Here is an 18,793-nt window from a genome sequence, read left to right as displayed (position 1 = left end):
ACTTTTGAAATTAATATAAATCTCTCAATAAAATGTATAATTCAATAGGTACTCACAAAAAAAATATATATATAAAAACACAATGAAATAACCATAGATTCGTATACACTCCTGGTAAAGTCAATTTAGGGACTGTGTTTTAGACAGTAGAATGTCCTTTGATTATCCCTTTATAGGGACTTAGAGCTTTTTATGCAATGATAGTTTCAATAGAAGTGATAGGGCAGACCTCAATTTCTTTTTATATAAAGCCGATAGAATGTGTTGTTGGCAATCTCTATTCTGTGTGATTAACAGACAGCTCAAGCTCTACGGGCGCTCTTCACACCGTCGTAAGGGGCTGCGCCCCCTTAATTTGTGAATGTTTGTATTGTGAGAAATATGGTTAGAATTGTATGTAAGATGCCTGTATTGCAACTTGAGTTATAGGTGAAATGTGTTGAATAGAGAGCATATGATGTGGAAGGGGGTGTGTATTGTTTTGTTTAATTAAAAAGTGGTTACAGAGTAAGATGTACATTGATAGTGTGGAGGGTACAGTGACATATGGGGGTGTGTGCGTGTTGTTTAGGTGTGTGTGTGTGTGTGTGTGTGTGCACACTGGTGGAGGTCACGACACAGGAAAACAGGAGGCTGGGTAGTGATAGGGGTGTGTGGGCACAAGGGGGACTAAAGAGGAGGGTGGGAGACACTGTGCAGCTTCTGCCAGTGGGTGAGGGTCCAGCGTGGCAGTACAGGAGTACAGGACGGTGGCCCTGAGTCAGTGTCTCCTTCTACTGGGTGGGAGTTAGGGTGCATGAGAGCAGGAGGCTGGGCTATGAGGCATGATAGGAGTATGTGGGCAACACAGCGTCAGCGACTCCCCAGTGGTGGAAGTTACGGTTCAGGAGAGCAGGAAGCTGGGTAGTGATAAGGGTGTGTGGGCACAAGGGGGACTAAAGAGGAGGGTGGGAGACACTGTGCAGCTTCTGCCAGTGGGTGAGGGTCCAGCGTGGCAGTACAGGAGTACAGGACGGTGGCCCTGAGTCAGTGTCTCCTCCTACTGGGTGGGAGTTAGGGTGCATGAGAGCAGGAGGCTGGGCTATGAGGCATGATAGGAGTATGTGGGCAACACAGCGTCAGCGACTCCCCAGTGGTGGAAGTTACGGTTCAGGAGAGCAGGAAGCTGGGTAGTGATAGGGGTGTGTGGGCATACGGGGGACTAAAGAGGGTCGCAGGGGTGCTGTGAATTGCGGGAGGGGCGCGGGGTGCTGTAAATCAAGGTAGGGAGGGGGCAGAATTGCGGGAGGGGGGCAGGTGTCCGCGGATCGCCGGAGGGGGTCCGCAAAGCATGGGAGGGGGCGTGAATCGCGCGAGGGGGGGTTGCGATCTTACTCTGTAACCGCTTTTTAATTAAACAAAACAATACACACCCCCTTCCACATCATATGCTCTCTATTTAACACATTTCACCTATAACTCAAGTCAGTGACGTGCAGTGAGGTTAGTGGCTGGTGAGGCACCCAGCCAACACCACACACTGTAATGCCCATTACACATGACGACACACACTGTAATGTCCATTAATCCGCACACTGTAATGCCAATTACACATGACGCCACACACCGTAATGCCCATTACATATGATGTCACACACCGTAATGCCCATTACATATGACGCCACACACCGTAATTTGCCCATTACATATGACGCCACACAACATAATGCCCATTACACATTGTGCCACACCCAGTTATGCCGCTGATACCATTTTATGTCCAAAACACCAAAAATGCCCCTTACAAGTTACACACCACAATAAGACTCCTATGTTCAACACCCACCCAACACTGTTTTTCAACCTGCTTAACGTTTCCCCCACTAGTCCCCAATAGCAGCACTCCTCCACATCCAGGCTCATTTCACCCCCTCCAATTCCCCCTACCAAATGACAGTCACTCCTTTCTTTGACCCCCGAGGCACTGCTAATCTGGGCTCCTTCACTCCCAGTCCTCAGTAGCCTCCGCAGTGATCTTCCTCCCCGCACGTTGAGAGAATAAAGGAAGAGAGGTGAGAAAGAGAGGGTGATTGAGAAAGCCAGGAGGCGAGAGGGGTAGCAATGGGGGTGGTTGAGAGGAAAGGGTAAAGAGCAAGGGGTTTGAGAGGCATCAATTTGTCTTTTATTATCCCCCAGAACAAACTGCGCTGTATATATCTGATAGTGGCCACTCACCAGCTGCCAGTGCCGTGTCTCCACTCCACTCCTGTGCAGCTCCAGCCAGGTGCTGGATTGGTATCTTGTGTGCGCTGTGTCTCATGTGCGCCGGGTCTCCTGGGGGGCTAGCAGGCTCTGATGCGGCGCTGGACGGGTATCTTGTGTGCGCAGCCTGGCTGTCTCATGTGCGCCGGCCGGGTCACTGCTGCTACTGGGCTCTGCTGAGCCCATAGTGCTGGGCTCCATGTGCATGGTTTCACTACTGTCCGCCACTGCTGTTCTCCTGCACTGTGACTCGCATGCAGGAGCCGTTGTGTTTGCCTGGTGCACCCGGCGCGGGCGGCTTTTTTCTTGCACGGGCCATGGCTGGGACTTCTTGCACGGGGCAGCGTCAATTCGGTAACAAAAAAAAAAACCTAAATGACAGCAGGAATGGGATAGGGACAGGGTGTGCTGCTGTCAATGGAGGTGGAGGGTCTGAGAGGAGCTGGAGTTCTTTCACTGGACAGCTGGATGCCCTGTCAGTCCTGCCTGTGCCCAATCGCATTGGTTTCAGTGACAGGGACGTGCTGTTATAGTGGCTGAAAGCACGTCCCTGTCACCGCGGCACCTGTAACGGTGCCGCTTCCAATAGGTTTTTTAATGGGCTTTTACAGCCATCTTCTTGTCCTCGCCCCCTGCACGCCCTCTGCTCCAAGCATTTTGTACTAGATAGCTGGAGGCATCGATTCCGGTGCCTCCGAAATCACTTTAAACATTATTTGGCATTGATAATGTTTAGATTAATATAAAGAAGATACTTATGACACAGAATATGTGTCATAAGAATCTTCTTTGTATCATTTTAATCATTAATGACAGGGGAGGCACTGCCTCCCCTGCCTCCCCTGACTGCACGTCCCTGACTCAAGTTGCAATACAGGGCACCTTTCATACAATTCTAACCATATTTCTCACAATACAAACGTTCACAAATTAAGGGGGCGCAGCCCCTTACGACGGTGTGAAGAGCGCCCGAATCACCTACTTGGCTTATATTTGGCATAACTACAGTATATGCCATAATGCAGCCCTTTCATGTTCCCAGCATAGGGGATGCAATGTTTTTCAGACCAATTCATGTTTAAAATGACCTGCCACAAGTAAAGACAATAAACAGAAGTGTTTTAAATACTGCACCTAAAGAACAGAGTGTAATGCATTGTTTACTGGTGCATTCAGTAGTTTGTTGGACACAGAGGTGCATTCAGTGGCGTAACTATAAATTTTGCTCCCCCCTGCCAAAAAATGTATTGCGCCCCCCCCCCCCATATTAGATATATATATATATATATATATATATATATATATATATATATATATATATATATATATATATATATATATATATATATATCAGAATCAGAATCAGAATCATCTTTATTGGCCAGGTATACTTGCGTATGCTTGGAATTTTTTGTGGTAACAGTGCAGCATCAATCGGGGAACACAAAGGGGGTGGGAAGAGAGGCATAAACATACATCACATATATTTCACATGTATCTAGAAAAGTTTGAGTTAGTATTTGGTATGTTAACTTCAATACGGTTTAGTTGGTGGACAGCTATTGGGAAGAAGCCTTTTGTAGTTCTTGTCGTCTTTGCTGGGATGGACCTAAAACGTCTGCCTGACGGAAGGGGTTCAAACAGGTTGTGGCCAGGGTGTAGCTTGTCCGCCAAGATCTTTCCTGTACGCTTATTGACCCTGGCTAGGTATAGTTCTTGGACAGTGGGGAGCTCCGCCCCAATGATCTTTTCTGCCATCCTCACCACTCTTTGCAACTTTCGTCTGTCATTCTCGTTTGCTCCTCCGAACCAGATTGTGATCGAGGAGCAAAGGACAGACTCTACTATGGCAGTGTAGAAGATGAGCAGCAGCTCCTGCGGGATGTTGAATTTCTTGAGTTGCCTCAGGAAGAACAACCGCTGCTGAGCCTTCTTGACAGTTGTAATGATGTTGGGACCCCATTTGAGGTCGCTGGAAATCTTTGTTCCTAGGAATTTGAAGGAGTCGACCCTCGACACTACTCTGTCAGATATTATGAGTGGGTGCATGGCATTTGGTTTTCTTCTGAAGTCCACCACCATCTCCACCGTTTTGAGGGGGTTGAGGTCAAGGTTGTTTCCGCTACACCATTTAGTTAGCCGATCCACCTCCCGCCTGTATGCCGACTCGTTTCCATCCATGATTAGGCCGATAACCGTTGTGTCGTCTGCAAATTTTATAATTTTTACTGACTGTTCTGCTGAGGTGCAGTCGTTTGTGTAGAGGGAGAAGAGCAGGGGGGAGAGGACACATCCTTGAGGGGCACCGGTGCTAATTGTGCATGTGTTTGAAATGAATGCGCCTGCTTTCACCGCCTGTTTCCTTTCAGTCAGGAAGTCAGTGATCCAGGAGCATGTAGGTTCTGGGACTCCTAGTGAATGGAGTTTTGGCTCCAGGATGTGAGGGATGATAGTGTTGAATGCCGAGCTGAAATCAACAAATAGTATCCTTGCATAGGTGCCTGGACTGTCCAGGTGCTGTAGAATGTGGTGCAGCCCTAGGTTGACTGCATCCTCGACACTTCTGTTTGCTCGGTAGGCAAACTGCAGGGGGTCGAGGTGAGCATTTGTAACAACTCTCAGGTGGTTCAGCACCATACGTTCAAGCACTTTCATGACCACCGATGTTAGTGCAATCGGCCTGTAGTCATTGAGGTCTTTCGCAGTTGAGCTCTTGGGAACCGGGATGATAATTGAGGCTTTGAAGCAGGTGGGGACCTTGCACATTTCTAGTGAAGTGTTGAAAATCCTGGTAAAGATAGGGGCGAGCTGTGTTGCACAGGTCTTGAGGGCAGATGGAGACACTCCATCTGGGCCTCCAGCTTTCCTAGGGTTGACCCTCTTAAACATTCCTTCTACCTCTGTTTGGTCCACCTGGAGAGTCTGGGGGTGGCAGTTTTGGAAGGAGGGTGGGCAAGCCATTTTGCCCCGGTCAGGGGTAGGACTGATGCAGGTAGCTTCCTTCTCGAACCTGCAGTAGAAATCGTTCAGCTCGTTCACTAGTTTCTGGTGCATGGTGGAGGGGGTTCGAGAGATCTTGTAGTTGGTTATAGCTTGCATGCCTCTCCAAGCTGACGCGGGGTCGTTGGTTGACAGGTTGTTCGCCAGCTTGTCTGAGAATCTTTTTTTTTTGCCAGCTTGATTTCCTGTGTTAGGGAGTTCCTGGCCCGTTTGTACAGGACAATATCACCACTGCGATAGGCTTCTTCCTTTGCCCGACGGAGCTTCCTGAGTTGACCGCTGAACCATGGCTTGTTGTTGTTGAAGGTGCGGGCTGATTTGATTGGAACACACAGGTCCTCGCAGAAACTGATGTAGGCTGTCACTGTGTCGGTCAGATCGTCTAGGTTTGTAGCAGAGGATTCAAAGACTCCCCAGTCTGTGCATTCGAGACAGGCCTGAAGCTTCATTTTTGCCTCGTTTGTCCAGCTTTGGACTGATCTGACCACTGGTTTAGCTGACCTTAGCTTCTGGGTGTAAGTTGGTAGAAGGTGGACTATGCAATGGTCAGAGAGGCCCAGAGCTGCCCGGGGGATAGCCCGGTAAGTAGACTTGATAGTGGTGTAGCAGTGGTCTAAGGTACGTCCTTCCCTGGTGTGGCATCTGACTTGCTGTCTGTACTTCGGTAGCTCTTGGGACAGGTTGGCACTGTTGAAGTCGCCCATCACTATAAGCAGTGCTTCCGGATGTTTGAGTTCTGTGTCTGTTATCCTGGTGGCCAGTTGGAGTTGGGCTTCTTTCGCATTTCCTTGGGGAGGTATATACACCCCCACCAGGACTATTGAGGCAAATTCCCGGGGGGAGTAGAATGGGTTGCATTTAATGATGAGTGTCTCTAGTTGAGGGCTGCTTGATTTACTCAGAGTTTTTACGTCGGTGCACCACCCTTCATTTATGAAGAAGCAGATACCTCCTCCCTTGGTTTTTCCGGTGAGCTCCTTGTCGCGGTCAGCCCTGAGGAGACTGTAGCCCGGCAGCATCACCGAGGAGTCGGCAATGAGTTCATCTAGCCATGTCTCAGTAAAGCATAGGATAGATGAGCCAGCAGTGCCTGATCTTGCATCATTTATGAGCAGGGACAGCTCATCCATCTTGTTTACAAGGGATCGGGTGTTCGAGAGTAGGATAGCTGGGAGTGCAGATCTGTGACCTCTGCGTCTCCACTTAACTAGGGCCCCAGCACGGCGGCCCCTCTTGCGAGTCCTGAGCCTCACATATCTTCCTGTCAGCCTAGCTGTTAAGTGGGGGGCCCCTCCAGGCCACTTGGCGGTGGTAGGGGCATGTCTGTTCCTACTGGAGGGAGCCAGCGGCCTGGCTGGGTTTGCCCTCATTGTTGTCAGGGGCTCAGTTCTGGCTATCTTCTCAGGTGGGCACTGAGTCACACCACTTCCTTTTTGGGCTCCCATAAGTAGGCCCTGGGGGTTTACTTTTCTGCTACCTCTGTGAATGGTTCTCCATGGTCGCTGGTCCACTCTCCAGCAACTGCCATTCAACTTTGCTGCATCCTTTCTGCACAGGGCAGCAAGGGCAGCATGGACTGTGAGGGCTGCCGATCTGCCCACGTCCCGCTCCGTCAGGCTCATATGGGTGGTCTGCACCAGGGGTGAGCTCCATTTCAGAAGGGCTTCTCTGCTGTGCTTGGTTACCACACTTGGCAGGGTCATCACACTCGAGGACAAGGACAGGGGGAGACAAGGGGAGACATGTAGTTTGGTTGAGCTGCACAGCTCCGAGGCAGCCTTCTGCAGCGCCATATTTGTGGTATCCAGTATGATGAAAACACTTTTACTCAAGTCTGTGAGTGCTCCAGGTTATTGCTGTGTTTGGTTGCTTCTTATATATATATATATATATATATATATATATATATATATATATATATATATATATATATATATTTATAGCAGCCAGGGGTCTGGCACTCCCAATAATGTATTTCAAATAGCCGGTGCCCTCACAGGAGTGAATGGTATATAGAACAGAGGTGCGGCACTCATAGCAGAAATAAAGAGGCAATAAACGAGTTTCTTAGATAGCGTTTCAATTTCATTAAGCAAAATTTTCATCATCTTTTCGCTTAATGAAATTGAAACGTTGATCTAAGAAACTCGTTTATTGCCTCTTTATTTCTGCTATAAGTGCCGCACCTCTGTTCTATATACCATTCACTCCTGTGAGGGCACCGGCTATTTGAAATACATTATTGGGAGTGCCAGACCCCTGGCTGCTATATATATATATATATATATATATATATATATATATATATATATATATATATATATATATATATATATATATATATATATATATATATATACACAGTGTTTGCGAAAACCACCCTTTTAAAATTGGGGTTCTACCTGACCTTATCTAGGTCCCAACGGAATAAAGCCTCCTCTCCCCTCTTTCCCAGCATGGCAGATGTGGGTCGGGGGGAAGTATCAATTGGCCCACCCGCATAAAGATACATATATACTAGAAACTATAGACAGTGCGCTGCGAAGGCGCGCGCTAAAAAATTAGGACATGTTTTTTGAGGGGAAGTGGTGTTGTCACATAGTAGTAACAATTCACATTACAGCACACACCGTAATGCCCAGTACACATTACATTACACACCGTTATGCCCAGTACACAATACAGCACACACCGTTATGCCCAGTACAAATTACAGCACACACCGTAATGCCCAGTACACATTACAGCACACACAGTTATGCCCAGTACATATTACAGCACACACCGCTATACCCAGTAAACATTATAGCACACACCGCTATACCCAGTAAACATTATAGCACACACCGCTATACCCAGTAAATATTATAGCACACACCGCTATACCCAGTAAACATTATAGCACACACCGCTATACCCAGTACACCTTATAGCACACACCGCTATACCCAGTACACCTTATAGCACACACCGTAGTGCCCAGTACACTTTAAACCAGATAAGTGCTGCTTACCTACATGCTGGTTGCAGGAGTTACATGCTGGTTTCCACTGGGGGGTGGGGGGGTTCTATGCTGGTTGCCCAGGGGACATTTCATGCTGGTTGCAAAGGGGGAATTTCATGCTCGTTGCAAAGGGGGAATTTTATGCACTTTTCCCAGGGGGGCAGTTCATGCTCGTTGTCCAGGGGTCTGGAAATGCTGACAAGGCGCTCAGCAGAGTAGGTGAGCGGGCTGTCTGCGCGGCGGGGGATGAGATGCGGCTGAAATAGCTGATGTGCTGATCTGAATTGAGCAGCATGTCAGCTCTACCAGCCACATCCAGTCCCCCGCCACACAGACAGCCCGCTCACCTCTCCTGCTGAGAGAGGTTGTCAGCTGTTACAGGTGCATCCCATCCAGTCCCGTTCCACCCCTGCTCTTAGCAGCAGACTGTACTTACGTAAACAGCGTGGCGGAGGAGCGCACAGCCACACACTCAGTGAAACCTTCTTTGCTCTGCTCCCTGAGGCTCCCTCCCTGCATGCTCATCTTGTCGGCTCCTCTGTCTGGCCTCTCCAGCGTGTGACGTGATGACGTCACACGCATAGGTGATACTGAGGCAGGGTAACCAGCAGTCACTGCTGCTGCCTTACCCTGTCACTCTGTGCCAGGCCACACCCCCGCCCGCTCAATCGACAGGCGCCCGCCTACCCTCCCATTGGACAGCCGCCCGCCCATTCCAATGTGACAGTCTGACACTGAATCTGTCAGACTGTCATGGCTGCGCCCGTGCCCCGGCCGACTCTCCTGTGCGGGAGCGGCAAGCGGCGTACGGTCACCAGCAGCACATAATGTCAGTCTGACTGACACAAACCAGCACCTCGCCTTGCTCAGTGCGCCGGGCGGGAGCAGGCGCCCACGCAGCCCCCGCTCCCCCAAGCAGTGGCGGGAGCTGCCTTGCGCAATCTACGCCACTGGGTGCATTATTCTATTAAGGGCAAAGAAAAGGGATTTACCCTGATTTTTTGCACCAAGTTTTATTCTTAGTCACTTCAATGACAGAGCATCCTCTCCAAAAAAAAAAAAAAAAAAAAATGTTCAGGAGAAAACACAATGTTCACAATTGTGACCATGAAAATGGGTCAATTATCAGGGATTTTTTCTCCCGCCAAAGTCAGTCACTTTGCACTAGCACAAGCTCGTACTCTCTATTACTAAGCTAAAGTATAATAATGAACCACTCTAAGACGTCCTGACATAATTTTAACTAGATCGGAGCATCTTCATAGGTTTCGTTATTTTCACCAAAAAAGTGAAACTTAAGGTCTCTTGCCAGAACAGAAGATGTTGACTCAGATCAACAAGTTTTTGCACGTTTCTTATTCAGGTCAAGGCACAACTTTCCCACACTAGCCGATTTTGAATTTCTCAATTACAATTTTTTTCACTCCGCCCTAATGAACATGTATGGAAGATGTAGCCAGAATGTCGATCACGATCTACCGGCCGATCACTGGTAGATCGCAATTACTTTCTAAAGTATTAAGACCCCATTACCTCAAAATTTCTCCTGAAGCCACTTTTGGCTTCAGCGTTCCCAGCAGTGCATTGGGCGGGTGAACGGGTGACGTCACCACGCACATGCGCAATGCAGGACTGAGGAGTTTTCGTCTGGCGTAAAAGCTGTGCAGGAGAGCTGAGCAGCAGATGCGAGAAGGCAGAGCGGCCAGAATAAAGTTTGACACAGAGTTTTTTTTATAATGTGCTTGTTATGGTGGGTGGGAAGTTTGAGCGGCAGCCGCGGCCAGTTTTAAAGTGTTTTATGTGGTTGGTATGGTGCGGTGTGTGTGTGTGTGTGTGTGTGTGGGGGGGGGGGGGCATGGACAGGTGTAATGTGCTTGGTATGGTGCGGTGCGGTGCAGTGGGGGGGGGGGGGGGGGGGTTGGGGCCAAAACAGGGTTTCTGTTGATTCCAGTTGAATGGCTGTTTTATGGCCCCCTGTTTCAAAATGTGAATTTGTCTCATTCCCTGTCAGAATATGAATTTAGGGCTCATTCCCTGTGCCAGAATGTGAATATATGCTCATTTTGTATGTCAGAATGTGAATTTTGGGCACAATCCCTTTGGCAGATTGTAAATTTCAGCTCATTCCCTGTGTCAGAATGTGAATTTGTCTCATTCCCTGTGTCAGAATGTGAATTTCGGGCACATTCCCTGTGTCAGAATGTGAATTTCGGGCTCAATCCTTGTGTCAGAATGTGAATATAGGCTCAATCCATGTGTCAGAATGTGAATTTTGGGGCATTCCCTCTGTGTCAGAATGTGAATTTTGGGGCATTCACTGTGTCAGAATAAGAATTTCTGGCTCATTCCCTGTGTCAGAATGTGAACCTTGGGCTCATTCCCTGTGTCAGAATGTGAATTTCGGGCTCATTCCCTGTGTCAGAATGTGAATTTCGGGCTCATTCCCTGTGTCAGAATGTGAATTTTGGGCACAATCCCTTTGTCAGAATGTGAATTTCAGCTCATTCCCTGTGTCAGAATGTGAATTTGTCTCATTCCCTGTGTCAGAATGTGAATTTCGGGCACATTCCCTGTGTCAGAATGTGAATTTCGGGCACATTCCCTGTGTCAGAATGTGAATTTCGGGCTCATTCCATGTGTCAGAATGTGAATTTCAGGCCATTCCCTCTGTGTCAGAATGTGAATTTTGGGGCATTCCCTCTGTGTCAGAATGTGAATTTTGGGGCATTCACTGTGTCAGAATGTGAATTTAGGCTCATTCCCTGTGTCAAATGTGATTTTCGGGCACATTCCCGGTGTGTCAGAATGTGTATTTTGGGCACAATCCTTGGGTGTCAGAATGTGAATTTTGGGCACATTCCCTGTGTGTCAGAATCTGAATTTTGGGCACATTCTTTGTGTCAGAATGTGAATTTCGGGCACATTCCCTCTGTGTCAGAATGTGAATTTCAGAACTTTCCTTGTGTCAGAATGTGAATTTCGGGCACATTCCCTGTGTCAGAATGTAAATTTCAGAACTTTCCCTGTGTCAGAACGTGAATTTCGGGCACATTCCCTGTGTCAGAATGTGAATTTCGGGGCACAATTCCCTGTGTCAGAATGTGAATTTCAGAACTTTCCTTGTGTCAGAATGTGAATTTCGGGCACATTCCCATTGACAGAATGTGAATTTTGGGCACATTCCCTGTGTCAGAATGTGAATTTTGGGGCATTCACGGTGTCAGAATGTGAATTTCGGCTCATTTCATGTGTCAGAATGTGAATTTTGGGCACAATCCAGTAGCGCACGAAGGGGGGTTTCTGAGTACCCAGAAACCCCCCAGGAGTCTAAGGAACCTCAGCTGAAAGCTGAGGGTCCCTCTTTCCATGGGTATAAGAATTGTAAAAATCGCCCTTGGGAACCAGAGATATCTGACTTCAAAGCAGTGGTCCCCATCCAAGCCCATCCAAGCCTGTTAATTGTTATTCCCAGTCAGATATTTCAGGTTCTATCTAACTTAGAGTTTTTCTGAGGTTATATTCCAAAAGCTGGGACTCTCCCCCTTTGATGGACACTAGTAGCTGGTCTCTACTGTGCCCAGAACCAGAGATATCAGCCTTCCAGCAGCTGGTTACTGCTCCAGCTCCACACACCTGGTACGTAGTTTTATATACTCGTTGGCAGATTGCTCTGCCTCCTGAACTCTGATCCCATAGTCCCCAATACCATTTGGTAGGTGGGATTTTTTAGTTTTTAATTCCATTAAAATCTAAGAAATCTATTTCCGTGAATTGGAGATATCTGCAGTCAAGCAAGCTGTCCTCCCACCAGAAAATTATGAATAATAAGCCCAGTCCACTGTACACCCCTCCTCTGCATATTAAACATCCTCTACCACCCTGGGAGAAGCCCAATGCCCCCTTCTCCCACCATCTGTGCAGTAAAGGGGTAATTAGTGGAAATTACTGATCCAGGCCCTACATGCTGAGTGGTTGATATAATACCCCCTACCACCTGCGGGACATCAAAGCTTCCCCCACCCCTTCCGCTGGAGGATCGGTAGGGGCCCCCATACATTGCTATGCCCAGGGTCTACACTGCTGTTGACGCCCATGTATGTATGTATGTGTGTATGTGTGTATATATATATATTTGCTCCACCCCTCTGGAAACCCCCTTCTGAAAATCCTGCGTTTGCCACTGTAATCCCTGTGTCAGAATGTAAATTTCAGCCCATTCACTGTGTCAGAATGTGAATTTCGGCTCATTCCGTGTGTCAGAATGTGATTTTTGGGCACATTCCCTGTGTGTCAGAATGTGAATTTGGGGCATATTCCCTGTGTGTCAGAATGTGAATTTGGGGCACATTCCCTGTGTGTCAGAATGTGAATTTCGGCTCATTCTGTGTGTCAGAATGTCATTTTCGGGCACATTACCTGTTTCAGAATGTGAATTTCGTGCACATTCCCTGTGTGTCAGAATGTGAATTTCGGGCACATTCCCCGTGTCAGAATGTGAATTTCGGGCATATTTCCTGTCTCAGAATGTGATTTTCGGGCTTATTCCCTGTGGCATAATGTGAATTTTAACTCATTGGGGGAAATTTACTAAGAATACGAATACGATTTTTTGTGTTCGTATTCTTAATACGAATGCATACGGCTGTTTTAGCCGTATGCAAATTTGTGTTCCGGAGGGTAATTTACAAAGCAGTCAAATACGACTGCATTGTAAACCCCGATGTCTTATCCATTCGTATTAGCGGCCATATATACGGCCGCTAATACGAATTCGTATAGGCAGTCTGCATGGATCAGTCAAACCGCCCCACGGCCGTAACCAGCACCAGGTTCAAAGAGCCGGGGCTGGTTTAAAAATATGGGGACAAAATGAATAGGGGTCCCCCGTATTTTAAGAGCCATCCCCAGTCCCAACCAGCCAGCAGGGTAATGCCACAGCCGGGGGGAAACTTTTTATACAAGTCCCCCCAGCCAAAGAATTAACCCTACTGACCAGTCAGCCTGGCCAGGGGTCCTGGGGAAGTGGGGACCACCCCAATAAAGGGGTCCCCCCTCTAGGACTTACCTGGCCAGGCTTATGCCTGGTGCTGTCCCCGGTACCCCTGGGCATTTGGTACCCGGCTGATCTTTGTGTAAAAAATAAAATCAAACACCATTGTCTAAAACTGTGAAACTATGTGTCCCAGCACGGCTTACCCGCATTCTGGGACTTGGAGAACCACAAGTCCCTGCATGTGGGGGCATTTACGGGCCCACTGGCACTTGTAGTTCCACTGTAATAGAAATAGTTAAAAAAACACACACTGACACACATGAAAAATAAAACTTCATTACATACATAGCCCACACATAATGATTCTTACCTTTCTTGAACCCGTAGGTAGCCCTGGGTCCGGGGTCTGATGATCCTGGGTCCGGGGTCCGCTGATCCTGGGTCATGTGATTCTGGGTCCAAGGTCCGGCGATCCTGGGTCCAGGGTCCGTAGAAATCCTTTAGGGGACCTGTGGAAGTAAATCCTACTTACCAAGGTCCTCAGACGAAGACCGGTCTGCTACGGTCCGCAGTAGTCCCCAGGATCTTCAGAAAAAAAAATGGTACCCTCGCAATGACAGGAAAGGCGCTGAAGTTTCATCTTCAGTGCCTCTCCTCCAAATGATTCTATTGGCCACCTAGCAGCCAATCAGGAGCCGAGAAATAAAAATAGTAAATTCCCAAAATACGAATACGCCAAAAAAATTGTATTTTACTATGAAAATACAATTTTTTGGGGCGTATTTGCCTTAGTAAATTTCCCCCATCATGTGTGGTATACTGTTATGTGAATTTGGCTCATTCAATGTTTCATAATGTGTAAGGGACATATTGCATTTGGAGGGGTATATTTTACACGGGGAGATTCTGGTAGATGCCCGTTAAGTAAGTGTACAAAAAGTAGATCCCGGGTTGCAAATGTCCGGCCACCCTAATGTAAGGGATAGACATAAGGACATCCTTACAAAGGATAAATTCGGGTTGAAATTTTCAAAGGGTTAAATAAAAAGTGCAAACTAGATGGGCCAAAAGGTTCTTGGACACACAAATCAGGCACACTTAGTGGCAAATCTGTGGGAGTGCAATCCTATCACACCATCTGTTGTGGCGTCCGCAGATCACTCCATCTAAAGGTGCCCATAAACGTTACAATTATTGTATACAATATTGTATACAATATCACATCTTATAGCATATCGGTTTTGCAATGAGATCAGATGAGATGAGATCTAGTACAAAAAGTATGTGCAGCACATAACTTTTTGTACTAGATCTCATCTGATCTCATCGCAAAACCGATATGCTATGAGATGCGATATTGTATACAATATTGTATACAATAATTGTAACGTGTATGGGCACCTTTAGACATTAACCTTATGATGTTATATGCTGACCATTTACTCTGAATTACATTCATTGAATGAGTTTGGTTGTTTTTTTTAACCTCTACTAATGTTCTATGTCACAATTTATCTTTCTAGATCCATCACCCTCATATTTTACTGTACAGCAGCCAAATAACATCACAGCTGATACAGAAGGTTCTGTGACTCTCAACTGCTCATACAGACATAACAGTGATTACAGAGATACAGATGTCCTGTGGGTCAGTGCTTACTGGATAGTGGACAGCACTAGTGGCCCTTACGCCTACCACCCCTACCAGGAAATGGTCCATCCCAGATATAAGGGAAGAACAGAGATACAGGGACTAGCAGACCTCCGCATACAGGGGGTGCAGGGAGAAGACAATGCCACCTACTACTGCTTTCTGATGATCAAGGTGTGTACAAGTAATGGCAAAGATCAACACATGGCTGTACACGGAGAAGGAACCAGACTGACCATAAGAGGTAACAATACAATTACTGATAAAGGTATAAGATAATGATTAGTTATTATGGATGTGCTGCATGTGATCCACCTTCATACACATGGCTGATAGATGGGTTCATGCTCGTATATTGTTCCGTAGAAGCAGTATATAAAATATACACATACGGTTTATAGCAGGTAAGTGTTAAGGAGCCCACACACTAGAAAGATATGTGATATTAAGATTTCCCTTAGGTCCCCCCATCATTCCTGGACAAAACATTTTGTGCAGAGATTTATCTTAAGTATTGAGATCCTGTGCTGCCGGCACGGGATCCCCCAGAAGATTTCCGTGCATGCCACTGACAAGTAGGCATGCGCCCAACATCACTCCTAACCAACACCCGTCGATCTCCCCGTCACTCACCACATTGACTGCACAGCCCACGCACGCACCGATGCTCCCCCGAATACCCGAGTGCCCAAATGCACCCGAGCACCTTAATACCCAAACGCCCCAACACCTGAGTGCACTAACTAGGGGTGCACTTTTCGTGTTTCGTGTTTTGAGGCTGGATCTCCAGCCGTGTTTTGGATCTGGATAAGTTCCAAAAACACCACCCTTTCTGTATTTTGTGTTTCATGTTTTGGATCTGGATTTAAAAAAAAAAAAAAAACATAAAAACCACTAAAACTGCAGAATTTGTTTTTTTCGTTTATTATTAACCTCAATAACATTAATTTCCACTCATATAAAGTCTATCCTGAACACCTCACAATATTGTTTTTAGGCCAAAAGATTGCACCGAGGTAGCTGGATGACTATGATAAGCGACACAAGTGTGCGACACAACCACGTGGCTCATCTAGGAGTGGCACTGCAGCGGCAGACAGGATGGCAGTTTGAAATACTAGGCCCCAAAGAGCACATAATGCAAAGAAAAAAAGGTACAAGATCAATGAATTAATGGCAGTATCATTGGACTAGGATTAAACAACAGTATCACTAGACTTTATCGGCAGTACCACTGGCCTGAATTTATGCAGTATCACTGGACTGAAACTATACAACAGTATCACTGGACTGGAATTATAGTTATACAGCTGTATCACTGTACTTTATCGGCAGTAACACTGGACTGAATTTATGCAGCAGTATCACTGGACTTTAATGGCAGTACCACTGGCCTGAATTTATGCAGTATCACTGGACTGAAACTATACAACAGTATCACTGGACTGGAATTATAGTTATACAGCTGTATCACTGTACTTTATCGGCAGTAACACTGGACTGAATTTATGCAGCAGTATCACTGGACTTTAATGGCAGTACCACTGGCCTGAATTTATGCAGTATCACTGGACTGAAACTATACAACAGTATCACTGGACTGGAATTATAGTTATACAGCTGTATCACTGTACTTTATCGGCAGTAACACTGGACTGAATTTATGCAGCAGTATCACTGGACTTTAATGGCAGTACCACTGGCCTGAATTTATGCAGTATCACTGTACTTTATCGGCAGTAACACTGGACTGAATTTATGCAGCAGTATCACTGGACTTGATTTAATGGCTGTATCACTGGACTGGACCTATACAGAAGCACCACCAATGGACTTTTATGGCTGGCAGCACAGGACACCAGCAGCACTAGGCAGCACGGGACACCAGCAGCACAGGACACCAGAAAGAAGATATTTCCCCTGTGAGGGAGAAAAGGAAAGGTGGCGCTGCAACGGGAGAGGGTTCACTAGCAGCTGCTAAAGTTTCAGGTTAGTCGGACCTGAGGTATGGAAATGACAAAAAAGAATTGGGGGTCGCAGCATTCATAACCTTGTATAAAAAATTTCTATATGGAAAATGATAAAAATATTGGACTGATTTCACATTAACATTAAAGACATTGAATATACTAATACAATATGTGACCAATTGTTAAAAAACACCCAATACCGTCCACCTTGTTTGAAGACCATAGTGTTCTTTTATCTCCCAGAAGCTCGAAGCCTGGACATATGAAGCTGAATTGTTGTCCAAAGTGAGGGATTAGTGCACCGCAGCTGTGGTCAATATGAGGGGTGGAAAAAGTCCTATTCCAAGTGTAGTGTATGTCCAGAAGAGGTTGGTATCATCTGAGGCTGGTCCGGATCACTCCAAACATGCAAGTGTGGGCAGGGTACCTATGCAGTGAGGGGGAGTGGTGGCCATGCAGGCGATTGAGGGGCCCAGGCCCTTCCCCCCCTGTCAGAGCTGCAGGCCCAGGCCAGTTGTCCCCACAGCACCCCCTGATGGTGGCCCTGGAAGTGCAGTGCCTTTGTCTCGTCTGGCGCAGGCAGAGGCTGGGGGCAGATGGAGGCTGTCGGCAGCCCAGCAACTTTCCCAAATGCTGGGTTTGCCCCCAGGAAGACGTAGGCACCAACAGCATATTTCCCATAGCTTCGCGAGGACGTCATCTTCAAGCGTCTGCTTTCAAAACTCTGCAACCATGTGCAGTGTGAATGGTGGCGATCTGGAGAATCCTAAAACATCACTGCGGTGTCCATGTGAAAACGCCCGGATCTGACAAGAATTGTAACTGTGGGCCTCATTCAGACCTGTTCACCCCGCAGAATGAGAACACATCCCCTCGCATGTGGCCAAAGAGGAGAGAAATCGCTTTTGCCGAGCAGCCGGCGATCATTAAATAGATGCAGCGAACAAAAAAAGAGACAATTGTGAGGGCACTTTAGTCAGAGTATCTCATATAAGCACTGTGGGGTTATTCTGGTTCACTCCTTCTGGCAAATTCCTTCTTAGATGGACAAAACCATGTGCACTGCAGGGGGGAAGATGTAACTTGTGCAGAGAGAATTAGATTTGGGCAGGGGCGGAACTACCGCCGGTGCAGACGGTGCAGTGCACCTGGGCCCAAGAAGTTAAAGGGGCCTGATGCCGCCGTCTGCCCGGCATGACATATTTAACATGTCTGCATCCATTCCGACACGGGACTGGTCTACTCCAGTAGCCTAGCAACAGGCAGCCAATTGTAAGGCTGCCTGTTGCTGCTCTGAGACTCCGAGCAGACAGGAAGAGATTCTGCTCCGAGGCGGAGCATGCAGGTGGAGCAGAGGAGCGGCAGCGACTCACTGGAGTACCAGGCAGCCAAAGTAAGTACACTCAAGGGGGGGCAGGGGGCCGCACCGCTGAGCACAAATTATAAAAATGGTGGCTGGGTCACACTGCACTGCACAATCATTTTTCAATATGGGGCGGGAGGGGGGGGTTCTACGTTTCAGTGTTCATGTCAACTGTGAAAAACCCCATGTCACCTTTTGACTGTTGACCTTCCCCATGTCGACCCAAGGACCATGTCAACCTAAGACATGTCTATCTTCAGTCATGTTGACCTTCCTGCAGGTCGACTTTAATGCATGTTGAACTAATGGTGTTGACCTAATGCTTGTCGACCAACATGTTGTCTACCCAATGATCCACACCCACCTATACAATTGCTGAAGGGGAGTTTGTAAGATGTGGTTCTGTAGAAGCGCAGGGCATCTCTACAGTACAGGGAGGTTGGGACTGCCCAGCACCTCGGGGAGCAATGTCCATGTCCCCTAACTGATGAAATCAGGAGTGCTAGGCCACGCCCCTCTACTGGAAGCCGCACCCACCCTTTTATTACAAACCTATGTTCTAGTTATTGAC

General features: G+C 47.2%; 1 protein-coding gene across 1 annotated transcript in view; it reads left to right on the top strand.

The window, feature by feature from the left end:
• The window catches only part of LOC146072847 (uncharacterized), a 62,632-nt gene that overhangs the window by 27,947 nt on the left and 15,892 nt on the right, over positions 1-18,793 (top strand). The window contains exon 4 of the mRNA XM_083180033.1: positions 14,762-15,133. Coding sequence (XP_083036159.1) covers positions 14,762-15,133 — 372 coding nt within the window. The remainder of the gene's footprint in view (positions 1-14,761; positions 15,134-18,793) is intronic.

The sequence above is a fragment of the Crinia signifera genome, chromosome 4, assembly GCF_055691185.1.
Source record: "Crinia signifera chromosome 4, ASM5569118v1, whole genome shotgun sequence".
NCBI lineage: Eukaryota > Metazoa > Chordata > Amphibia > Anura > Myobatrachidae > Crinia > Crinia signifera.
Note: the sequence above shows the minus strand (reverse complement) of the source record. Positions and strands in the feature narration are given on the sequence as shown.